Raw genomic sequence first — 23,201 nt, 5'->3', positions numbered from 1 at the left:
AAGAGTAAAAGCCAGATTAATGTTTGTAAATGCACACAGGAACAAAGACCTACATTTTTGGAGACATGTCCTGTGGGCTGTCGATACTAAAATTGAACTTTTTGGTCGTTAGGTTGGGGGAAAAAGGGAGAAGCTTGGAAGCCTAAGAACACCATCCCAACTGTGAAACAGGGGGTTGTGGGTTGTTTTGCTGCAGGAGGGACTGGTGCACTTCACAAAATAGATGTCATCATGAGGAAAGAAGATTATGTGGAAATACTGAAGCAACATCTCAAGGCATCAGCCAGGAAGTTAAAGCTTGGATGGAAATGGGTCTTCCAAATGGACAATGATCCGAAGCATACAGCCAAACTGGTTACAAAGTGGCTCAAGGATAAAAATCAATGTTTTGGAGTGGCCATCACAAAGACCTGATCTCAATCATATTGAAAATTTATGGGCAAAGCTGAAAAGGCAGGTGCGAGCAAGGCGACCAACAAACATGGCTCAGTTATACCAGTTTTGTCAGGAGGGACGGGCCCAAATTCTGACCAACTATTGTGAGAAGCTTGTGGAAGGATATCCAAAACGTTTGACCCAAGGCATACAGTTTAAGGTCAATGGTACCAAATATTAATGAAGTGTATGTAAACTTTTGACTTTGCAGAAAGTAATGCCTTAAAACATTCTCTCTCTCCATTATTCTGGCATTTGGCAAATAATAATAATTATGGTAATCCTAATTAACCAAAAACAGGAAAGGTTTATTCTGATTTCATGTCAGATATTGAGAAAAAACATTCATGTGTCTTTTTATATAGTGTATGTAAACTTCTGGTTTCAACTGTACGTCTTTAGGCTTCATGACCATAAAAAAAACTTGTGACATGACTACGTTTTGTGAATGTACTCTGAGGGTGCAGCGACACAGACTTTTTGGCCAATATAATTTTCTGAATGGCTTTAAAGAATAAAAGAAGACATACTCACCGATCCACACTGCTCCCACTCCAACATTTCCTGGGTCAACCCCAGTCAACCCCTTTAGCTATCGAGCTACAGCTGCAGTCTTCACAGGTTATCTGTGCTGCATGCATCTGAAAGGTGCAAATTTATCACTATTTAAAAAAAAATATGGCACACTCCATATTTGCCATGTAATGTAGGATTTTTTACACTATCCCCAATTTTCAAAACGGGCAAAAAAAAGTGGGTGGGGTTTAGGCTGAGTTCACACTTCAGTTATTTGGTCAGTTATTTTGATCAGTTATTGTGAACCAAAACCAGTAGTGAAGCCTACACAGAGATCTGGTGTAATGAATATTCACCTGTTCCTGTGTTTTTGACCAGAACCTGGTTTTGGCTCACAATAACTAATGGAAATAACTGATCGAATAACTGAAGTGTGAACTAATCCTTAAGGCCTCATGCACATGGCCGTTCCATGCATTGGGGACCACAATTTCCGGTCCCCAATACACCAGCAACATCCCTGTGGCGGCCGGGACGGATCGAGACCCATTCAACTTTAATGGGTCCGTGATCCGTCCACACCGTAAAAAAATAGAACATGGCCCGTAGTGCTTCTGTGGGGTTCCATGCCTCCCTTCCGCACCGCAGCTCCGGATTGCGGACCCATTCAAGTGATGTGGGGAGCACATGGCTGGTGCCTACATATTGCGGACCCACTGTTTGCTGGCCGCAATACGGCCACAGCCAGGCAACGGCCATGTGCATGAGGCCTTAGCAGGAGGGGGCAGGGCCTCCCACAGCCCTATATATGCACTATACTCACTATAATGTATGCAAGAAACTGGTGTCATTATAGTAATATAGTAACTAGAGATGAGCGAATTTCATATTTTGAAGGTGAATTGCATAATGGATTCCGTTACCACGGACCATAACCCAATTCTATGACGGAATGCATAACGGAATGCCTTTAGAGGCATTACGTTATTCATTCTGTCATAATAGAAGTCTATGGGCTGCAAAATGGATATATGGCCTGCAAAAATATGAAATTCGCTCATCTCTAGTTACTATATTACTATAATGACACCAGTTTCTTGCATACATTATAGTGAGTACAGTGCATATATAGGGCTGTGGGAGCCCCTGCCCCCTCCTGCTAAGGCCTCATGCACATGGCCGTTGCCTGGCTGTGGCCCTCATAGAATTGCGTTATGGTCTGTAGTAACGGAATCCATAACACAATTCACCTTTTACCAACAAACAAAGTGTGTACGAATTTCATAAGCGTAAATTCTCTCATCTCTAATAGTACCATATGGGGTCAGTTATCAAACTGGTGTAAAGTAGAACTGGCTTTGTTGCCTATAGCAACCAATCGGATTCGACCTTTCATTTTTGACAGCTCCTTTGGAAAATGAAAGGTGGAATCTGATTGGTTGCTATTGGCAAATAAGCCAATTCTACTTTACACCAGTTTGATAAATGACCCGAATAGTTTGTAAGGCTGAAAAAAGACATCTGTCCATCCAGTTCAGCCTGTTATCCTGCAAGTTGATCCAGAGGAAGGCAAAAAACCTCTGTGAGGTAGAAGCCAATTTTCCTCATATTAGGGGAAAGAAATCCCTTCTCGACTCCAATCAGGCAATCAGAATAACTCCCTGGACCAACGACCCATCTCTAGTAACTATAACATGTAATATGATTACACTCCAGAAATACATCCAGGCCCCTCTTGAACTCTTGTAGTGTACTCACCATCACCACCTCAGGCAGAGAGTTCCATAGTCTCACTGCTCTTACCGTAAAGAATCACCTTCTATGTTAATAGTTCAAATGTACACCAGCTCATAGCTGACATAGTTTTGATTTTCTGGTGCATGGACTGCTAGAAGATGCACCAAATTAATTAAGAGGCCCGTGCCTTTTAATAAGTTTGGAGCATTTTTCTTTGACTGCCTTTTTACCCAGACTGGCCTATGAAGCATCAGCTTTAGTAAATTTGCCCCAAAGTGCTCCTCTAGACAGCAGTTAAAATTAGAAAGTTGAGCTACAAAAACTTTCCATGTAAACCCAGTGCCTTCACATACAGCAGATTTTATTGATTTCTGTGACTGAAAATTAGTTCCATTCATTTCGTGGCCAGCATATGGTTTTCTGCTTGATCTATTCAGATGAATGGAACTGATTTTCAGAAATTATTGCAACAAAATCTGCTGCGTGTGAGGGTACTTTAAGCACCTGCTCATAGGTTCAGGTGAATGCACATAAGATCTGCACAAATGTCCGTGCTGACTTCTATGCTTTTCTGCAGAATATCTGTACCAAAATCCACGATTTCTAATAATGTTTTTTTGGGTGGATTTCATACCGTTTGGCACCATAGAAACATAGAAACAGGAGAAGTATAGAGTGGGCTCAGCATGCATGTTGGTACCTGCATCCCTGGATTTAATGGAGGCCATTATGGCACCAAAAATGGTAAAAAGCAGAGTGGACCCAGCATTCATGTGGAACCTGCACTCCCTGAACTTTATGGTGGCCATTATGGCACATAACAGGTAGGATTTAGTGTCAGGTTCCCGTCTTATAGAGATAGCCTTGACGTTTGGCAGATGGGCCCAAATAATTTTGTACAAAATGTATTTGCCAAGAATCTCAAATTCGCAAAATAAGCTTAGCATTAGCACCAGAATGTTTTCTATAATTATGACATTATTGTACTTTATTTGTGTTTGCAGAGTGCTGCTGCATTGTCTTTTTTCAGAATATGGAGACACAAAAACATGATTTTTTTCTTTCAAAATGCTTAAAACTGAAATAAATAAAAGTATACATATTAGGTATAGCCACACCCATAACAACCTGCTCTATAAAAATATCACATGACCTCCCCCCTCAGAAAATGGAGACACAAAAACATGATTTTTATTTTTCTAATCTGCAAAGTGTACATGAGATTTGTGTAATCTTATACTTTGCTGGTACTGTAATACGCTGCAGTTTTCGGCATGGGAATCCCGTGCAGAAAAAAGTCACAATACGGGGGCCTAATACAGATGATGCAAGATAATGCAAGTCAAGTCAGTCAAGCTGCCAGCCCACAGACAAAAATGTGATCTCAACTATTATAGATTAAAAAAAGAAAAAAATATGGCATTCAGAAAATAGAGACACAAAAAACTGGATTTTTTGTACTCACCGTAAAATCCTTTTCTCGTAGGCATTGGGGGACACAGCACCATGGGTATATGTCCAACTACCACTAGGAGGCGACACTAGACATAAAAAAGTGTTGGCTCCTCCCCGTTGGGCTATACCCTCTCCACAGACACTAGACAGATCAGTTTGTACCAAAAGAAGTAGGAGAGAGAAGAAAGGCAAGGAACCAACAACTCCCGTACCGGGAAAGATCAAGAGACCAGCCCGGAGAAGCGGAAGTAAAAAACATAGGGTGGGATCTGTGTCCCCCAATGCCTACTACGAGAAAAGGATTTTACGGTGAGTACAAAAAATCTAATTTTCTCGTGCATGGCATTGGAGGACACAGCACCATGGGACGTCCCAAAGCAGTCCCCGAGGGTGGGAAAAGAACAGCCATGCCACCTGTTGGGCATACAGGTGCGGGAAAACCATGTGACCCATCTGGAGAAAAGCACGGAATAGGCAGGAAGCCTCATAACAAGGGAGAAACCCCAAGGAAGCCACAGTGACGACTGCCAGCACCCCAGGACCAAAGCCTGGGAGAATGACCCCAATGCAAGAAGAAGGCAAAGGGAAACACCCAGCTCAGCCAAAGGCTGGAGAGAAAGTAGGACAGCACCGCGTATTGGAGCTACCTAACCTTTAATTGTCTCAGGCGAAAGCACAAACACCCTGAGGCCAAAAGAGTGAGGGAAGCCATAGCAAGGCTCACATGTGAAGGGAGAAGGTCTCCCCTCACCGCAAAGCAGGTGAAGAAGTTAAGCGCCCTATTGAAAGGAAAAAATCCCAAAGGCGCTCAGGGAAACCGCCAACCCTTGGAAGGGGAGGGGGGTGTAAGTAAAAAAAGATAAGACCTGCATCCCCAACCAGGAGACGAGGAACGAGCCTCTGAAAACAAAATATCGCTGAGAAGCGCAAAATCGGAGAAACTCCGGCCAAATGAAGTATCAGGGAAAGAAGGGGACCAGATGCAGGCCCAGGAAATCTCAACAGGGGCACCCTGGAGTGAGGGAAGCTATAGCAAGGCTCACAAATTAAGGGAGCAGGACTTCCCCCACCGAGAAGCAGGTGATGAAGAGAAGCGTCCTATTGAAAGGCGAAAACCCCAAAGGCGCTAAGGGAAACCGCCAACCCTTGGAAAGGGAGGGGGTTGAAGTAAAGGTCAGGTAAACCCTGCATCCCAAAACCAGAAGACGAGGAACGAGCCTCAAATGAAGTATCAGGGAGATGCAGGCCCAGGAAATCTCAGCAGGGACACACTGGACTGAGGGACATGGGAGGAGAAGGAGAGCACTCCCAACAGTCTAAGGAGGAAAGTTCTACAAACAGGAGGAAGTCCCTTCCGAATGAGACCATAAAGTGGAAATGTAGGCCGTAGCACCAACCACTCAACACCAGGTACTTGACGTGGGAGGATGGGAAGATAGACACGAATCCCAAGAGGTCCACAAGGCTAATGGAACCCGCAAGGGAAACAATCAACCCAGGCCCCTCCCAAACAACGATTATCATACAGAATCTGTGTGGTCAGAAGAACAGGCAATCCAGAAAGGAGTACCCGCTATGGGCTCACAAGGAACCAGGAACTGAACCACCAGAGGACAACAAAAACTAGAATATCCAATAAAAAAAGAAAAGAGCCATCATATGGGAAAGAATTGGCCATGGACAACTAGCCATTCTAAGAATAGTGCCTAGCAATCAGCATACATTGTCCCGGGGAGGGCTGTACCACTAAAACAACAGACACCCATATGCATAAGGAATGACGAAGTCGTTATAAAAGAAAAGGGAGTGACTACAGGAAATGTAGAAACCAGCTGCGACCGACATACAGAAGACTCCCAGGGGGAGAGAGTACCAGACAGGCGCAGACGATAGCCAGGTCCCAGGGGACTGCCCTCTGTTAGATAGTACAACTAAGCAGAGAATATAAAGGAACACCCGGACCCAGAAGGAACAACGGAACCCTGTCCGATGCCTGAGCGAGCAGCAGAAAATTCACCTACCAGGCAGGTGTGTGGCGCTCAGTGGCTCTGTCCCTAACTCATCAGGGAGGACGTCCAGCGAGGATAATGTCGCTGACCCCAGAAGGATTCCGTGTGGCGGAGGACATCCAGTGATGGCCAAAAACTGCTGCAGCAGCCGATGCTCACCCAGCCATGGACCCCAACACGGAGAAGATCCAGTGAGATCACTGTACTCCACCAGGAAAGGTCCGCTCTGTAATAGAAAACAACGCGGGTACTCCTTTATAATATGGGGGACATGGAGTGCAGCAGACAGTAGTATTTGATAGGGATGGCAAGAGCAACCCTAGCACAAAAGCCAAAAAACACCTGGCCATGGTGTAGGGAGCGTGGTTGTATGTGGACCACCCATCAGATCAGAACAGATCAGCCCTATACTGGGTACACCAGAAATAGCAATAGACCGACAGGGTGGAGGTGGGGATTGGGCTGGCCCACCCCTGCCAGATATGGTTACCATGTACATGCTGAACCAGGATGGCCGTTGTGGACAGTGCCTTGAGAAAGTACAAGGAGCACGACAGTAACGGAGTGGCAGATGAATGGAAGAACCAAAAAGGGAAGTAACCAACATCCACAGCTAACAGCCTGGGGAAGGAAGCACCCAGTAATACAGAAACTGTATGGGCCACAGATTGCACCATAGGGCCCAGGACGTGGGTACTAAAAATGCACGCCTAAAACCGAGGTAAAGCAGCTGCATGTTGCACTCTAAGGAGGGCAGAAACAAAGCCACAGCATCCGGGAATGCGACCGCATTTGGAGGGAGCAGGTCCTCAACCTGTAAGGTAGAAATACGGCTGTGTAGCGTAGAGATACGACCAGAGAGGTGCAATGGTACAGCATCTGGAGATGGTAGAGGTACTAGAATTAAGATTAGAGCGATGTGGCCGCATGGTGGACCCTAGGACCAGAGAAGTGCAATGGCCGCCACGTAGCAATGGTGCCTATAGCCCGCTCTGGAAAGGGAAAATAGGGCCGCACGGTACCACAAAGAACGACAGGTGCACACCACAATTAAGTAAGTGCAATGGCAACTGAAGGAGGCCCTCCATTTCACCTAAAAAGAGGGAAACAGGGTCGCATAGTACACCATAGAGCCAGACAGGTGTAACGGCTACAGCATCAGTGATGGTGCAGGAACTCTACCTAAGAAGGGAGTAAGATGGCTGTTTGGTGCATACTATGATGAGGTAGGTGCAGTGGCCACGGCAATAAAAGTTGGCCTCAATATCACGTCCGGTGAGGGAGAAATAGTGCCGCAAGGTACACCATAAAGCCAGACAGGAGCAACGGCAACAGCCTCTGGAGATAGTGAAGGCACTCTACCTATGAAGGGAACAAGGTGGCAGCCTGGTGCCCACTAGAACCAAACAGAGGCAATTGCTACAGCAATTGAGAGTGGCCTCTATATCTTGCCGGAAAGGGAGAAATAGTGCCGCACGGAACACAATAGAGCCCGCCAGGGATACTGGATACGGCATCAGGAGATGGTGTAGGTACTCTACCCGGAAAGGGAGCAAGGTGGCTGGAAACAGACAGGTACAATTGCTACGGCAATTGAAGGCGGCCTGTATATCTCACCCGGTAGGGGGAAATAGCGCCGCATGGAACACCAAAGAGCAAGTAAGGAGTAATGGCTACAGCATCTGGAGTAGGTGTTGGAACTCTACCTATGAAAGTAACAAGGCGGCTGGAAGCAGACAGATGTAATCGCCCCGGCATAGAAGCCGGCCTGTATTCTCTGGTACAGGCACTACAAAAGAACCTTTAGAGGCCGAGAAGGGTTGCCAACCCTATAAGTGGCGATTGCCTGAATTATCAGCTTGCCCAGAACATAGCCCCTGGATAGGGGAACCAGGAAGGTCTGTCGTGTACAGCCTACGAGGGCGTACGTACCAGAGACACCGTGTAGGTGTCCCAGTTGCTAAGCACGGTGACGGCTGCCTTACCTGAGCGGTAAACACCTGTGCAGGCAGGAGAGCGCCATCCGAAAGTCCACTAGAGGGGCACCAAACCTGGGTAGGGTAGGTACCACCGTGCACGTTTGACCTGACCACACAGAGGGATTCTGCATGGTGGAAGACCACCTGAGGCTCTGTTCCGAGGGAATCGGTGCAGAGGTGTCCCCAGAGGCAACTGACAGAGAAGGCTTCGTCACCAGCCTCAGGCCTGTCCTGGGGCGACCCAAGGATGCCGAGGAGGGGTGGAAGCTAGTTGAGACCACCCGAGGAGGGTTCGTGGGCTGAGCGTGAGCGTGACCCACTGTAGGGAGGACCCTGGGGGGGGGGAAGGAAACCGCAATTTGTAGGTAGCGCTCCAGCGACTCCGCCAGGGATTGGGCGAGTCAGGCAAGATTCCCATGGCCTGACATGAAGGGAGCCCATTCAGGGGGGACCTACACACAAAAAGGGGTGGGAGGGGGGACAAGGCGACCTCATGGAAACCTTCGTAGACAACGGACGCACGTAAATACATGGCGATCCGATAGGGAGGCTGGGAGAGGAGGCCCTCAAAGAGCAGCAGGGCTGTTCTATCTGTCCCCGTATGCCACGTTCCCAAGAGGAGCTGCAGCAGCTATAGAGCAGGTGGCAGGGCTGCAGGAGAATGCAGCAAACGAGAGGGGAGGGAGGGAAAGGAGCCTGCAGATCACTACCAGACCCCAGGAGCAGTGCAGCGCACCCCAAGCAGAGAGCAGAAGATGGCGATCCGGAGGGAGCAGGAGCCGACAGCCGGAGAAAGAACCGCCCCTCTGAAAGAGAGCAGGGAACCTGGGGCTGGATTGGCAGGCAGGAGAGGCCCCTCCCAGGCTCCCCCCACGGAGGGGAGGTGACGGAGTAAGCCCGGGAAGGATCAGAAAGTGGGCGGGAGTTGCGGCCTAGTAGGCCCGAAAAGCCGGGGCCTAAATTAGCGAAGAGCGGCCGGGAATGAACGGCCGCAATCGCGGAAGTGCCCCAGAGCTGCCGCGACAAACGGGGGCCAGGTGGGGGAGAGAACAGAAGAAGCGACCCCCAGAGAGTGAAAAACGGAAGGCCAGGGGGCTTCTGGGGCCAAGATACAGCTTGGGATACGAACCCATGGCCCTTAGAGTAAGAGGCAAGGCAATTACCCACACAGCAATGAGAGCTGTATTGAAGGTATCCAGGGAGGAGAGGGGGGAATGCGCCCAGGCCCGGGAAGGAGGGTGGGAGACCCTAATCTAATATACTCACCCTCAGACGTCTTCAGGCGCAGCAATGACCACCCCCTCGGCGGACTCAACACGGGAACCGTGGGACTGCCGGAATTCCACTGCGGAAGCAGATTTGGGGACTGGGTGGCTGCCAGGTACCTGAGTACGCGCCCGCAGGGGGGCAACTAAAGTGGAACACGATGGAGCCACCCCTGCTGCAGGCCGGAACCTGCAGAGAAGAGAAAGGAAAAAATGATTGAAGATAAAATAAAATAAAAAAGTAGCAGGATGACCTGCACAAAAAGCAGGTCAGGTCTGCCTCCTACGGACACTAGAACAAGACTGATCTGTCTAGTGTCTGTGGAGAGGGTATAGCCCAACGGGGAGGAGCCAACACTTTTTTATGTCTAGTGTCGCCTCCTAGTGGTAGTTGGACATATACCCATGGTGCTGTGTCCCTCAATGCCATGCACGAGAAACATGATTTTTTTTCTTTCAAAAATGCTTTTATTGTGTAAAACTGAAATTAGAAATATTAGGTACAAGCCTCGTCCATAATGACCTGCTCTGTAAAAAATATCACATGATCTTCCCCCTCAGGTGAGCGCCATAAAAAAAAATAAAAAAAACTGCCCAAATAGGCAATTTTATGCTCACCTTGCCCCATAAAGTGTAATATTGAATGATCAAAAAATCATATGTACCCAAAAATGGTACCAATAAAAACTTCAACTCTTCCCGCAGAAAACGAGCCCCTACACAAGACAATTGGCAGAAAATGTTAAAAAAAAAATTTGCTTTCAGAAAATAGAGATACAAACATGTTTTTTTCCAAAAATGCTTTATTATATAAAACTGAAACAAAAAAAGTTGACATTTTTTATTATCATGTCCGTAACACCTTGCTCTGTAAAAAAAGCACATGATCTAACTTGTCAGGTGAACAGTGTAAAAAAAAACTAAAATAAAAACTGTGCCAGAACTGACATTTTTTGGTTACCTTACCTCACAAAAAGCAAAATATAGAGCGATAAAAAATCATATGTACCACAAAATAGTACCAAAAAACTGTCACCTTATCCCATAGTTTCCAAAATGGGGTTACTTTTTAAGAGTTTCTACTGTAGGGGTGCATCAGGGCGTCTTCAAATGTGACATGGTGCCTAAAAACCGGTCCAGCAAAAGGTGACCACTAAAAACCATATGGTGATCCTTTCCTTTTGAGCCCTGCCGTGTGCCCATACAGAAGTATGCCGCAACATGTGGGGCGTTTTGTAAACTGCAGAGTCAGGGTAATAGATATTGAGTTTTATTTGTCTGTTAACCCTTGATGTGTTACAGGAAAAAATGGATTCAAATGGAAAATCTGCCAACAAAAAGTGAAATTTAGAAATTTCACTTCCATTTTCCTTTAATTCTTGTGGTACTACTAAAGGGTTAACAAAGTTAGTAAAATTTATTTTGAAAAACTTGAGGGATGTAGTTTCTAAAATGGGGTCATTTATGGGTGGTGTCTATTATGTAAAGTATCACAGTCATAACCAGGGACAGACGTACCATTTGTTACCTAAAAAACTGATAATACTACTGTCTACTAAATTAAATTTAACAGAGCTAATAAATTTCACAGCTCACAGTTATTGGTGGATTGATACTAAGAAATAAGGGTGGTACCTAATGCTAAACTACTGGAGAGCATGGGGATCATATACTGTTCTTGCATAGGGGCTGTGTCTGCCCCTGGTCATAACTGTGCTGCAGAAGATGCTATAAGGGCAAGTCCTGTATAGTCTGTCATAGAATAGTTTACAACTGTAGATACTTTTAGGTTGTACTAGAAAACTGCACAGCCATCTAAGTGGGGGACAGAACCCTTTAGAAAAACAAGTTAGCAGACTCTTAGCAGCACCTCAAGCCTCTATATAACTTGAGTAATTGGTCAAGCAGGACTAGATAGCCTCATCCATGGTACTCAATATACTACATTTACATGCTCAGTTTAGATAAAGGACATACTTTCTTGTGGTGGCCCAAACAGAAGTTCAATGTGCCACTTTAAGTGGCTTTCTACCAGAAACAAATATATGTGCATACACAATTTAGACGTTTAGATAATACGTGTAAAGTGTCATTTGTTTCTTTTATAAGATGGATTCGACATCAGAAGTAACTCTTCAGTATAAAGGAGAAATTATAATTGGCTTACACTATACACCTCCAGAAAAAAACTTAACTCTTCCTCTGGAATCAGTATCAACAGGTAAAGTCTTATATTAGTAAAATACTGTATTTTTAGGGTATATTGAAGACATGAGGTTTGCAGGTGAACTGTTACTCTCAAGCTTTTTCCTGAAAGATAAATAAATCCAATAAAGTCTAAGCCTAGGCTTACACTTGCTGGGTTTGGCCACAATGTTGCTGCAGTTTTTTATGTTGTTTTTTTTCCCCTATAAATTTCAGTAAACTTGTACCAACAAAAAATATACTATAAACCCGCCCCACAAAAAGCCTAAATTACCATTAAATTATATTTTCATTGATGGATCCTGCAGGCTTGTGTCTACAGTTTTTGTTCTGCCTATTCTTATCAATGGTAGCTGAAGTGTACCTATGGATCACATGAAAAGCAACATAACACCACCTCACCTTCCATCCCTGGTGCACGTGTCCAAGTGTCGTAGACATGTAGGCACAGAGACACGTCAGCCAGTATCTTTTTCAAGACGACGGGTCCCTGGGGAAAAAAGATACTGTCTGGCGTGTCTCTGTGCCTACATGTCTACGACACTTGGACACGAATACAGAGAGGGTCCTAGGACAGAACAGTCTGAGGCACAGGCTAGGCAGCAGGTTATTACTGAAAAAAGTGCCTGCTATCCAGCACTGTCTATCTGATATCTACAGTTCTCAGGTTTTAAAAGAGTCAAAACACGCTGATGTAGACCAGAGGAGACACTTACTAAATAGATAGGGTTACTGGATACTTAGTGGATTCCTTGTATCCAAAAAGCCTAAACCATAGAACAAATTTTATCTTGAATTATTAATGTTTTAACATTGTTATGTGGAGTTTGTTTTCTGTTTATTTTAAGCTAAATTTTTGGTTTTTAATATGTCTGGTAGCAAGTGGTGGGCTCTTAGTGGGTGAGTATCTCCTGCAGCTTTGGACTATAATTAAAGGAGTTGTCTCATTTTAGCAAATGGCATTTATCATGTAGAGAAAGTTAAAACAAGGCAGTTACTAATGCATTGTGATTCTCCATATTGCCTCCTTTGATGGCTTGATTCATTTTTCCATCACATTTTACACTGCTCATATCCAGTGGTCAGTGGCGTACCTACCATATAGGCAGACCACGCAGCTGCTATGGGGCCCGTGAGAAAGAGGGGCCCGAAGTGGAGGAGAGGCCCCACCCCCTAATTGCTCCTGTTTATCTGTCTAAAGCTAAAGGACCTTTGATGATGTCATCAGAGGTCCTGTAAGGGAACTGCACAGTGTAAAGTGTAGTTTCCAGGTTAGAACAGTGCATCTGCCAGGACCTGTGATGACATAATCTTCAACATCACAGGTCCTGCAGAATCTAGCAAAGGAGTCCTGCAGAATCTAGCAAAGGAACTGCACCAAAAATGGTGTAGTTCCTAGGTTTCAAAGGTATATCTGCCAGGACCTGTGATGACATCATCACAGGTCCTTCAACCCCTAACAGCAAGTATTAGAAGTTCACAAGCAGCTCTGCATTGATCCATACAGACTGGAATGAGGTGGTAAGAGGAGGTCCTCCACTTTTCATCATTTACCCCCCCTCCATGCCCTGTTTTTACTCATTGCTCACTCATGTATAATACTTCAGACAGTTACAGTGACCACTACCTCATGTACCTCACACACACAGTGACCATAATGTACAACTGACCACAAATTTCTGTAAACACTGCATCTACAGTATTATACCTTGTATGTCTCACATCAATAAACTGCTCTGTGTGTATGTATGTATATATATATATATATATATATATACACACACACACACTGCATATATTACACAGTATTATGCATGCAATATGTACAGATATATAGTATATACCGCAGTGCACTGATATGTGAGGTACAAGGTATAATAGATGCAGTGTGTACAGGTATATAGTATATACAGCGGTGTACTGATATGTGAGGTACGAGGTGTCAATACACTGCTGTATTTACTATATACCTGTACACACTGCATCTATTATACCTCGTACCTCACATATTACACTACTGTATACCTGTATACACTGCATATATTATACCCCGTACCTCACATATCAGTACACTGCTGTATATACTATATACCTGTACACATTGCATATATTATACCCTGTACCTCACATATCAGAACACTAGGGAATATACTATATACCTGTACACACTGCATCTATTATACCTCTTTTGTGTGCCAGGGCTGTTTTGTAATCCCAATCCGGCCCTGATGGCATAAATTATAAAACGCAGCAGCAAGAATAGTTCATGGAACAAAAGAAGGGGCTATAAAAGGGGAATGGGGGCCCAATTTAGATTCCTGCTATGGGGCCCAGTGATTTTTATGTACGCCCCTGCCAGTGGTTACTACCACCCTGCAATCCAGCATTGGTGGCCGTGTTTGCACACCATAGGAAAACATGCCAGCCTCTGTGCACTCCTGCAGTCTCGGACACCAGAGAAGCCAGCGCTTTTTCCTATAGTGTGCAAGTGTGACCAATACTGCTGGATTGCAGGGTGGTCATAACCCCTGGAAACAAGCAGTGTATTATGTGATCGAAAAATGAATCAAACCAGCAAAGGAGGCAATATGGACAATCAGAATACATTAGTAAGTGCTTTGTATTAACTTTCTCTACATGATAAATGCCATTTGTTGAAGTGATGCAACCTCTTTAAGGACTCGGGTGGGTCAGAAACACGTAAGAGAAGTGATTGGAATCATGTTCCTGGTATGTGGCAATACGGTTACATATTTTTGATGGTCCTTTTTGAGTGCTAGATTACATCTTCTGTACCTACTAATCACCCTCAGTCAAATTAGTTAGTTTCTTATTGTGCCTGTAGATGATCTACAGTACATGTAAGGTGAGTGTAGACAGAATTGTGTAAAATAGATATAAAACAGAAAAAAATCCCTTGTGTCTTTAATTATTTAAAAATTTAAGACTTACTAAAGTATACTAAAATAACTAAATATGCTAGATAAAACCCTGGCCGAACATTTTTGGATACTGATTATTTTTATTAATACAGAATCATGGGCATCAAGTATTTTTGTCTTTGATTCTATAACAGCCGTCACACTTCTAATTAGCTGTTGGAGAATTGCTACAAGAATTAATGTATCCTATGTCCACTCTGGAGATAGAAACTCCACATCTTTTTTTAAATTCCAAGATTTTAGGATATCCTTAGGATAGGTCATAAATATCAGACTGGTGGGGGTCTGACTCCCCAGCCAATCAGCTGTTTTGCAGTAGCTCGTGCGCTGGAAACAGGTATAATAACTACACAGCTTTGTCCACTGTTCAGTGGTAGGAAATGGGTACTGCAGTGAAGTAGAAGCAGTAAGCAGCCCTTGCTGTGTAATTCTGGTGCCTGTTTCTGACACTGGTGCTATGGCAAGACGGGTTATCTGCAGGGATGCTGAGAGTTGAACCCCCATCAATCTCACATTGATGATTTATCCTTTAGGATAGGCCATCAGTGTATTAGTTCTGGAGAACCCATTTAGAACCCATACACTATTGGAGGAATGTAGTAAAATCTAATGTGTTTCTAAATTTAACAGGAAAGAAAAGTTTCAGGAGGTCAAAGAAAGTTCCTATGCCGACAGGAGGAATACTTGAAGTATTTGTTAAAGAGGCCAAAAATCTAACTGCAGTGAAATCAGGGGGAACTTCAGACACATTTGTTAAAGGGTAAGGCTATAAGTACATATTCTGTTGCAAATTTATGCTAACTAGTGTTGAGCGAATCAAAGCATCCGAAGTGGAATTCAATCCAAAGTTTAGGGAAAATTTGATTTGCCATGAATCCAAATTTCCTCGCGCTTCGAGTCAGTTTTTCCTAAAATGGCTGAAAATAAAAAAAAATTATACTCACCTCATCCACTTGAGCGTGGAGAGGCCCATCTTGATTGAAGAAAACCCACCAAAGGCCCTGTAGCAAACATGAAGATGTCACCATGTTATCATGCTGACGTCAAGGCGCGGCCAGCATGATCATATTTCCTTTGGCGGGTTTTCTTCAATCAAGATGGGCCTTTCCATGATCAAGTGGATGAGGTGAGTATAATTTTTTTTTAACCCGGATTAACCCCTGAGCAACTGAGGGGTTAAATAACCCGATCCCCGTCATTGCATCCCTCTACATACAATGAAAACAATTTGTATTCAAATCTTTTTTTTTTTGACAAATTCAAATCAAAAATTTTTAAACTTTGCTGATCTCTAATGCCAACCTCAAGTGGGCGTATCATAAGTATTAATAATTAACTATTTTGTGAGCTATGACTGTTTTAAAAGCAGATAAATGAGTATAAATGAGATAAAACATATTGACCGAAAGCAAAATGTATCGACCAAAATTTACCACTAGCCTAAAGCACAAGTTGCCAATTTACAAGTTGTCTCAGAATGGCTTTGATAAGTAAAAACATTCCAAAGTTTTTACCACATAAAGTGACACAAAACTGGCTCAGTCCTTAAGGGTTTCATGTTATGTACTTCTCGTTTGCTGATGTATATTTTGCTTTTGTGATGTTAATTTAAGCTGAGTTTCTTTCCTTAGATATCTACTGCCAGAAAACAGCAAATCCACAAAGCACAAAACTCCCATAATTAAAAAGACTGTGAACCCTCAGTGGAACCATACCTTCACCTTCACCAGCCTTCAGCACAATGACCTGCAAAATGTCAGCCTAGAGCTGACAGTGTGGGATAATGAATCCTTGTCAAGCAACATATTTTTGGGTGGTGTCTGCTTAGGCTGTGGCAGTGGTAAGTACTAACTCACTAGCACTGGTGATCATTAATCTGTTTCACATTTTGTATTTCATACCATGGCATAGTTTTCCTCCAAAGCTAAGTATGCCATAGGTGCAGACACATATAGGCAATGATACTCATTCAGATAAACGGAGACCCCTGTCACTATTTCTATTCTGTCATGGAAAGTCATGCTGAAAGTTTAGGATTTGCCGGCGGCAGATCCAGTTGTCTAATTACGATCTGCCGCTGGGAAACCACTGTACAGCTCCTCCCCATGTTGCTGAGTAGATCGCTGCATGTAATAGCAGCAAGCGAGCAGGCGATTGCCAGGAGAGAAGGCTTCCCTCCCAACAAAATGAAATTTGCCTGTACAGTCATATAATCTTTCAGCCCGTCCTTTTATTATTTATTCTTGATCATAAGCCCATTTATGTAATGTTTCCTTTTTGTATATATATTTTTTTATTTTTATGGAAAACATATTGTACTATGTGTCTGCCCGATGGAGAAATCCAGTCTCGGTTAGAAAAGGCACAAATACTATCCTAAATACCGTATCAGTGTCTCTCGCTCTTGAGAACCTGTCCTGACCTGCATAGGCACTGTGCAATACTCAATTTCCCCTGCAGTGGCACTGCAAGCAAATTGAAAATGTACTGCCAGGATTTCCCATGGATTACAGTTAATCACTGGGAGTCCCAGCAGGGAGAAGCACTGTGATCAGCTTATTGTACAATACTAAAGGTAGCCACACACATTCGCCTAAATTTGATCAAAACAACCTATTTCAGCCAAAACTGTCGTATGTCAGGTGAAATTTAACAACAATCGTTTTAGCCGATTTAACGTTGACTTAAATATCATGTAATCATATGATACCTAATTTATAGCTCATGTACAATATCTTAGAGGCACAACAACCATTAAAGATCTGTCTACAAAGTGTAGCATCTAAAGTAAGGGACTCCTAGGAAATTGATCTAGTTATGTTGAGATACTAAATTCGCAGACTTTCCATTCCACAGGTATAAGTTATGGAAATGAAGTTCCCTGGATGGATGCCCAGGGTGAAGAGAAGTATTTGTGGCAAAAGATGATGGACAATCCTGGAACCTTAGTAGAAGGAATCCTCATGCTAAGATCCACCATGGCCAGAAGCAAGAATATGAACCAGAACTCTTAGATCTCAGAAGGATCCTAGCACAAGTTATGAGCAGGCTGTAATTTATTTCATGTTTAACAGGATTATCTTGCTTGCTTTTACTGTAATGTGTTTTTAATAGTTAACTGCCATGCCTGTAGTACTGTAACAAGATGGCAGTTACCATGATTTGTATATTTGATTCATTTCTTGCATGTATTGTAATGTAGTGCCAATTACATTTCTAGATACATGTCTGTGATATGCAGCATTCTTTAAAAAGACAGTTACCTCTATTTTTATATATTGTTGTACAGGTATGTCTGTTCTTACCATAGAAAGTCCAGATGTTATAGATAAATGTATTTACCTACTCCAAGTTCAGGTTTGCTCAATGCAGGTTGAGCAGCAAGAACCCTAAAGGGGTTATCTAGGACTTAAATATAAAAAATCTGACTTTCAGATAGATCATCAATATAAGATCAGTAGCAGTCCATCTCCTGGCATTAGCTATTGAAAGCAGCCACGACACTCAAGCAATTGCTGCTGCCTCTTCCTCGGCCTGTAACGTCGTGTCCATTGCTCGCGTGGCCTTTCTGCAGCTCAGTCTCATTCAAGTGAATGGAATTGAACTACAATACCAAGCACAGCCACAATACAATGTACGATGCTGTGCTTGGTATAATAGGCAGACAGCAGCAATCTTCCATGTGGTCGTACCCTTCAAGTTTACATTTTTTCTTACCCCAACTTACCCATAAGAAAAGTGAATCAGTATAACAATAGCATTAACATGTGGATTGTGTAGTAAAGCTTTAATGTGTATCATCACAATAAGACATCATTATAATAGTTAAAAAAAGAAAAACTCAAGAGGCAACTGTATGGCTATGTTCACATTCAGGGATTCTGTTCAGAGCCTCTGTCGCAGTTGTGTCACTTTTGATGACAAGAATAGTACCGTATGCAGCGCTGTTCTTGCCCTCAAAACAACAGAAAATATGAACCAAACAGACCCCATCATAAGTCAATCAGGTCCATTGGCGCTCTTTGGAACTTCCATATGACTTTTCCAACACAGTGTTGTGACTTCTCTAAATGGCATGTTTGCAGATGTGAACATACCCTATGATACAAACATTTCAGTAAAGCTAAATATTTCAAGCACTTAATGTATTAACAGAAAGTCATAGATTTAATGTACTTCATCACAGACTGATAACACATAGACATGTGACAATGTGTGTGTACAAGGACAGCTGTCAATCACTAGGTCCACCGACGTGACCACTGAGCTCAGAAAGAGCAAATATTAAATTAATAAATTACAAGGTTTACTGGATCTTTTCCCATAAAACTATATATAAATCTGCTCAGCTCCCCCGCTCTGTAAGATGCTGCCTGCATCTTCATGGTTAAGTCTGTGAACACCAACCAATCCCACACATATGGAGGGGTTTTTGGACTTGAACCTGTACAGCACAATTTTCTGTGTAAACATTTTTTACCGTATATTGTCTACTATCTACAAAGGTTTTTTGTTTCATTGTTTAGAGCATTAGTCGGGTTCCCAGCTAACAGACATCTACTGATCTTATCCTTTGCCCGTCTGAATCTAGGAAGAATTCCCCTCTAATTGCAATGTAAAGCACATTCAGGGCTTTGTATTGTGTGAGAATGACTGAAGTATAATTTACAAGGATTTTCCAATCTTTCAAAATTGTGTTCAAAATGTTTAAATGCAGCAAAATATATTACCTACTAGCTTGCCATGTGTAACTGAGATGTCTCTGTAAGCCGGTCTGACATGCAGTTACAGTTGCGTTCAAAATAATAGCAGTGTGTTTAAAAAAGTGAATAAAGCTCAACATCCTTCTAATAGACTTCTATTTCCATACACACAAATGCATTGGGAACACTACACATTCTATTCCAAATCAAAACATGAAGAAAAATATATCAAATTTGTGGTATTCCTCAAAAATAATTGAAGAAAAGTGAATATTAGACTGTTCAAAAAAATAGCAGTGTTTGTATTCTTCTTTACAAACGCAAACATTCACTATATAAACTCAAAAATGTTTGAAGATTTTGCTTTCTTTTGAATCACTTAACTAATATTCAGTTGTATAACCACTGTTTCTCAGAACTGCTGTACATCTGTGTTGCATGGAGTCAACCAACTTCTGGCAGGTATTCCAGCCCAGGATGATTGGACTACATTCCACAGTTCTTCTCTATTTCTTGGTTTTGCCTCAGAAACTGCATTTTTGATGTCACCCCACAAGTTTTCTATTGGATTAAGATCCGGGGATTGGGCTGGCCACTCTATAACGTAAATCTTGTTGGTCTGGAACCAAGATGTTGCACGTTTACTGGTGTGTTTGGGGTAGTTGTCTTGTTGGAACACCCATTTCAAGGGCATTTCCTCTCCAGTATAAGGCAGCATGACCTCTTCATGTATTCTGATGTATTCAAACTGATCCATGATCCCTGGTATGCGATAAATTGGCCCAACACCGTAGTATAAGAAACATCCCCATATCATGATGCTTGCACCACCATGCTTCACTGTCTTCACGGTGTACTGTGGCTTGAATTCAGTGTTTGGGGGTCATCTGACAAACTGTCTCCGGCCACTAGACCCAAAAAGAACAATCTTACTTTCATCAGTCCACAAAATGTCTCTTTAGGCCAGTCAATGTGCTCTTTGGCAAATTGTAACCTCTTCAGCAACAGTGGGACTTTGCGGGGCTTCTTGCAGATAGCTTGGCTTCACATAGGCGTCTTCTAATTGTAACAGTACTCACAGGTAACTTTAGACCTTCTTTGATCTTCCTGGAGCTGATTGTTGGTTGAGTCCTTGCCATTTTGGCTATTCTATCCATTCAAATGGTAGTTTTTCGCTTTCTTCCACGTCTTTCAGGTTTTGGTTGTCATTTTAAAGCATTTGCGATCATTTTAGCTGAGCAGCCTATCATTTTCTGCACTTCTTTATATGTTTTCCCCTCTCCAATCAACTTTTCAATCAATGTACGCTGTTCTTCTGAACAATGTCTGGAACGACCCATTTTCCTCAGAATTTCCGAGAGAAATGCACTGTAACCAGCATGTACAACATTTGCTGTCTTCCTTCCTTAAATAAGGGCAATAATTGCCAACTGTTTTTCAAAGAATGAATGTCCTCACTAATTGAACTCCACACTGCTATTATTTTGAACATGCCCCTTTCACCTGCTAGTAAATTATTTGCCATGTAGAAATATCATTTCTACCAAAAACAGTGATTGATCAGGTTAGTGATGTCTGACTGCTATTATTTTGAACACAACTGTATGTGACCATGTGCCTGGTCTTCATCTCCTGCTTGTATAATGTCCAGTGACGTCCCCTCTAAGTTTCCTGTTCTCTACTCTGCTTGCAATTTCCACTCTTCTCCCTCCCTTCAGAAGATAGCAGATTGGACAGTGTCTCAGTGTGTTACCTGTGAAGACAGTGAGTAACTGCAGCATTACATTATAGCTTATAACAGAGGGTGATATAGCCAGCTGTAAATAGAGGCAATATATGTGGGAGTCCTTTACATTGGTAAAACTGTTCACAGCAAGCCCTAGCAGCATGTAAACAACTGTGCTGGGCAACATAATAAAATTGAAATATTACAAATTCTGAGCTATGCTGGAATCATCTGAGCATTCAGACACATACATAAAGCACTTTTCTGTATTTTGTAAGATTGAAAAACCTCTTTAAAAGTAGCCTACATGCACAGGCTTTAGATTCCACCCATCAAGTTGGCCAAACCTTAAGTCATGTGTGGCTTCTATATGTTCATCTGCTTTTACAAAGTGAAACAGGACATTGCAATACACTTTTCACAGCATCCAAAACCCTCTGCAGCCTTCCCCCTGTCCCTCCCTTATTTTTCTTCCTGATTCTCCCAGCTCTGTGACATACTTGCCAACAGTCACGATTTTGCTGATACAAGCCCCGTATCAGCATGCGAAAGTTTAAACAGCTTAAATGTCTGAAAACTGGTAAGTATGGTTCGAATATTCCAAAATGTGTTTACCCTTCAGCAGGTGTGCTTTCCAGCGGACCACCTATAGACACTGTCCTATAACCAGGACTATATGGTACCAATTTCTATATTGTATTGTACTGAAAAACTTCTCTGATTGGTTGCTATGAGCAACAAGGGCACTTTTCTTTCTTTGACAGCCAACATAAATGGGACCTAATATTTTATCTAATTTATTTTATCATGAATACTTGTCCGTGATGTTCTCAGCAGCTGCGCTCCTCCGCTTATACCTGCCCTTGATTTTCCCAGCAGCTGCATTCCTCCGCTCTCAGTGAAGCCGCTGGCTCCTCCACTTCAGGTTGCACTGAATTTGTCAGCTTCACTGAGAGCAGAGGTAAGTATTCACTCCTGCCCGTATAGCCCTCTTTCCTTTGTCCTGATTCTCCGCTGCCACAGGTGAGTGCTGAGACCCGCGTGTAAACCACAGCACACACTGACACTAATGAATCATTCAACATTATTAGTGGTTCCAAACCGCTGGAATTTCCCAATGACTATTTGTTACATTATAAGACCACTCAGTCTCCAACGTTATTGTTTGAGGGGCTCAAAAGGTTTTCGCATAAGGATGATATTAGGGGTGTCCGAATACAAAGCTGGATGACATGTTTAGCCCTGTCAATCAAAGGGGAGGGGAGAGTGCACAGAGGTGAGGAGTGTTAGAATAGCAGTGCTCCGACCCTTCTGCCCACCCTTTGGTGCTCTATAGAGATAATTAGCACATTAATAAAAATGTTATAATAAAAATGCTGCTACATACAAAGATAACTAAGGTATCATTTTAATCAGAATGATCAACCCTACCAGGCAATATGCCTATTTTATCAGGGTTGATCATGCTAACAGAGGCTCTTTAAGTTGTGAATGAATTAAAAAGTCATTGACATGTAAACTTTGTTTCAAGGAATAAAAATTAATTTTCTAGTATTTTCGTTTCTGTAATTATTAGCACACAGAGTTTGATGTTTTTGGGCATCTTTTTGAGGCGGTATACAGTGCAAATTAATTCATTACAAAAAAATAAGATTTCATGTTTTCCTTCTAAAATCAGTTTATGTAGCTATATAAAAACGGCAGATATATTTCTGGGTTCCAACTTTGTAATCTATTGTTTATCTCTCATGAAATGGGTTGTTCATTACTTTTTTATTGATGGCCTATCCTTATGATAAACTATTAATATAAAATCAGCAAGGGTCTGACACTCCACAAGCCCTCCGATCAGCTGTTCTGCAGTAGCTCTGGCCCGGAAGTAGGCACAGATACTACACAGCTCTGTCCATTATGTTATTGCAGCGCTGCTCCCATGGACATGGATGGGAGAAGTGCTGCTGTAACCAGCTCTGCCCAGTACACAATCGACTGAGCTATTCTGGGACGTCTGATTGGTGGGAGTGCAGATCCTCGCCAATCAGATATTGATGGCCCATCAATATAAAAGTACTGCACAAACCCTTTAAGGTTATGGGTATATAGTGATGCGGAAAGTCATGTGTGGCTTCTATATGTTCATCTGCTTTTACAAAATGAAACAGGACATTGCAATACACTTTTCACAGCATCCAAAACCCTCTGCAGCCTTCCCCCTGTCCCTCCCTTATT

At 42.9% G+C, this 23,201-nt stretch overlaps 1 protein-coding gene across 1 annotated transcript in view; it reads left to right on the top strand.

Moving 5' to 3' along the window:
- Positions 1-19,355, top strand: part of SYTL5 (synaptotagmin like 5) — a 169,380-nt gene extending 150,025 nt beyond the window's left edge. The window contains exons 16-19 of the mRNA XM_040423794.1: positions 11,506-11,617; positions 15,174-15,303; positions 16,175-16,383; positions 17,400-19,355. Coding sequence (XP_040279728.1) covers positions 11,506-11,617; positions 15,174-15,303; positions 16,175-16,383; positions 17,400-17,557 — 609 coding nt within the window. The 3' untranslated portion in view covers positions 17,558-19,355. The remainder of the gene's footprint in view (positions 1-11,505; positions 11,618-15,173; positions 15,304-16,174; positions 16,384-17,399) is intronic.
- Positions 19,356-23,201: the final 3,846 nt, after the last annotated feature.

The sequence above is a fragment of the Bufo bufo genome, chromosome 3, assembly GCF_905171765.1.
Source record: "Bufo bufo chromosome 3, aBufBuf1.1, whole genome shotgun sequence".
NCBI lineage: Eukaryota > Metazoa > Chordata > Amphibia > Anura > Bufonidae > Bufo > Bufo bufo.
Note: the sequence above shows the minus strand (reverse complement) of the source record. Positions and strands in the feature narration are given on the sequence as shown.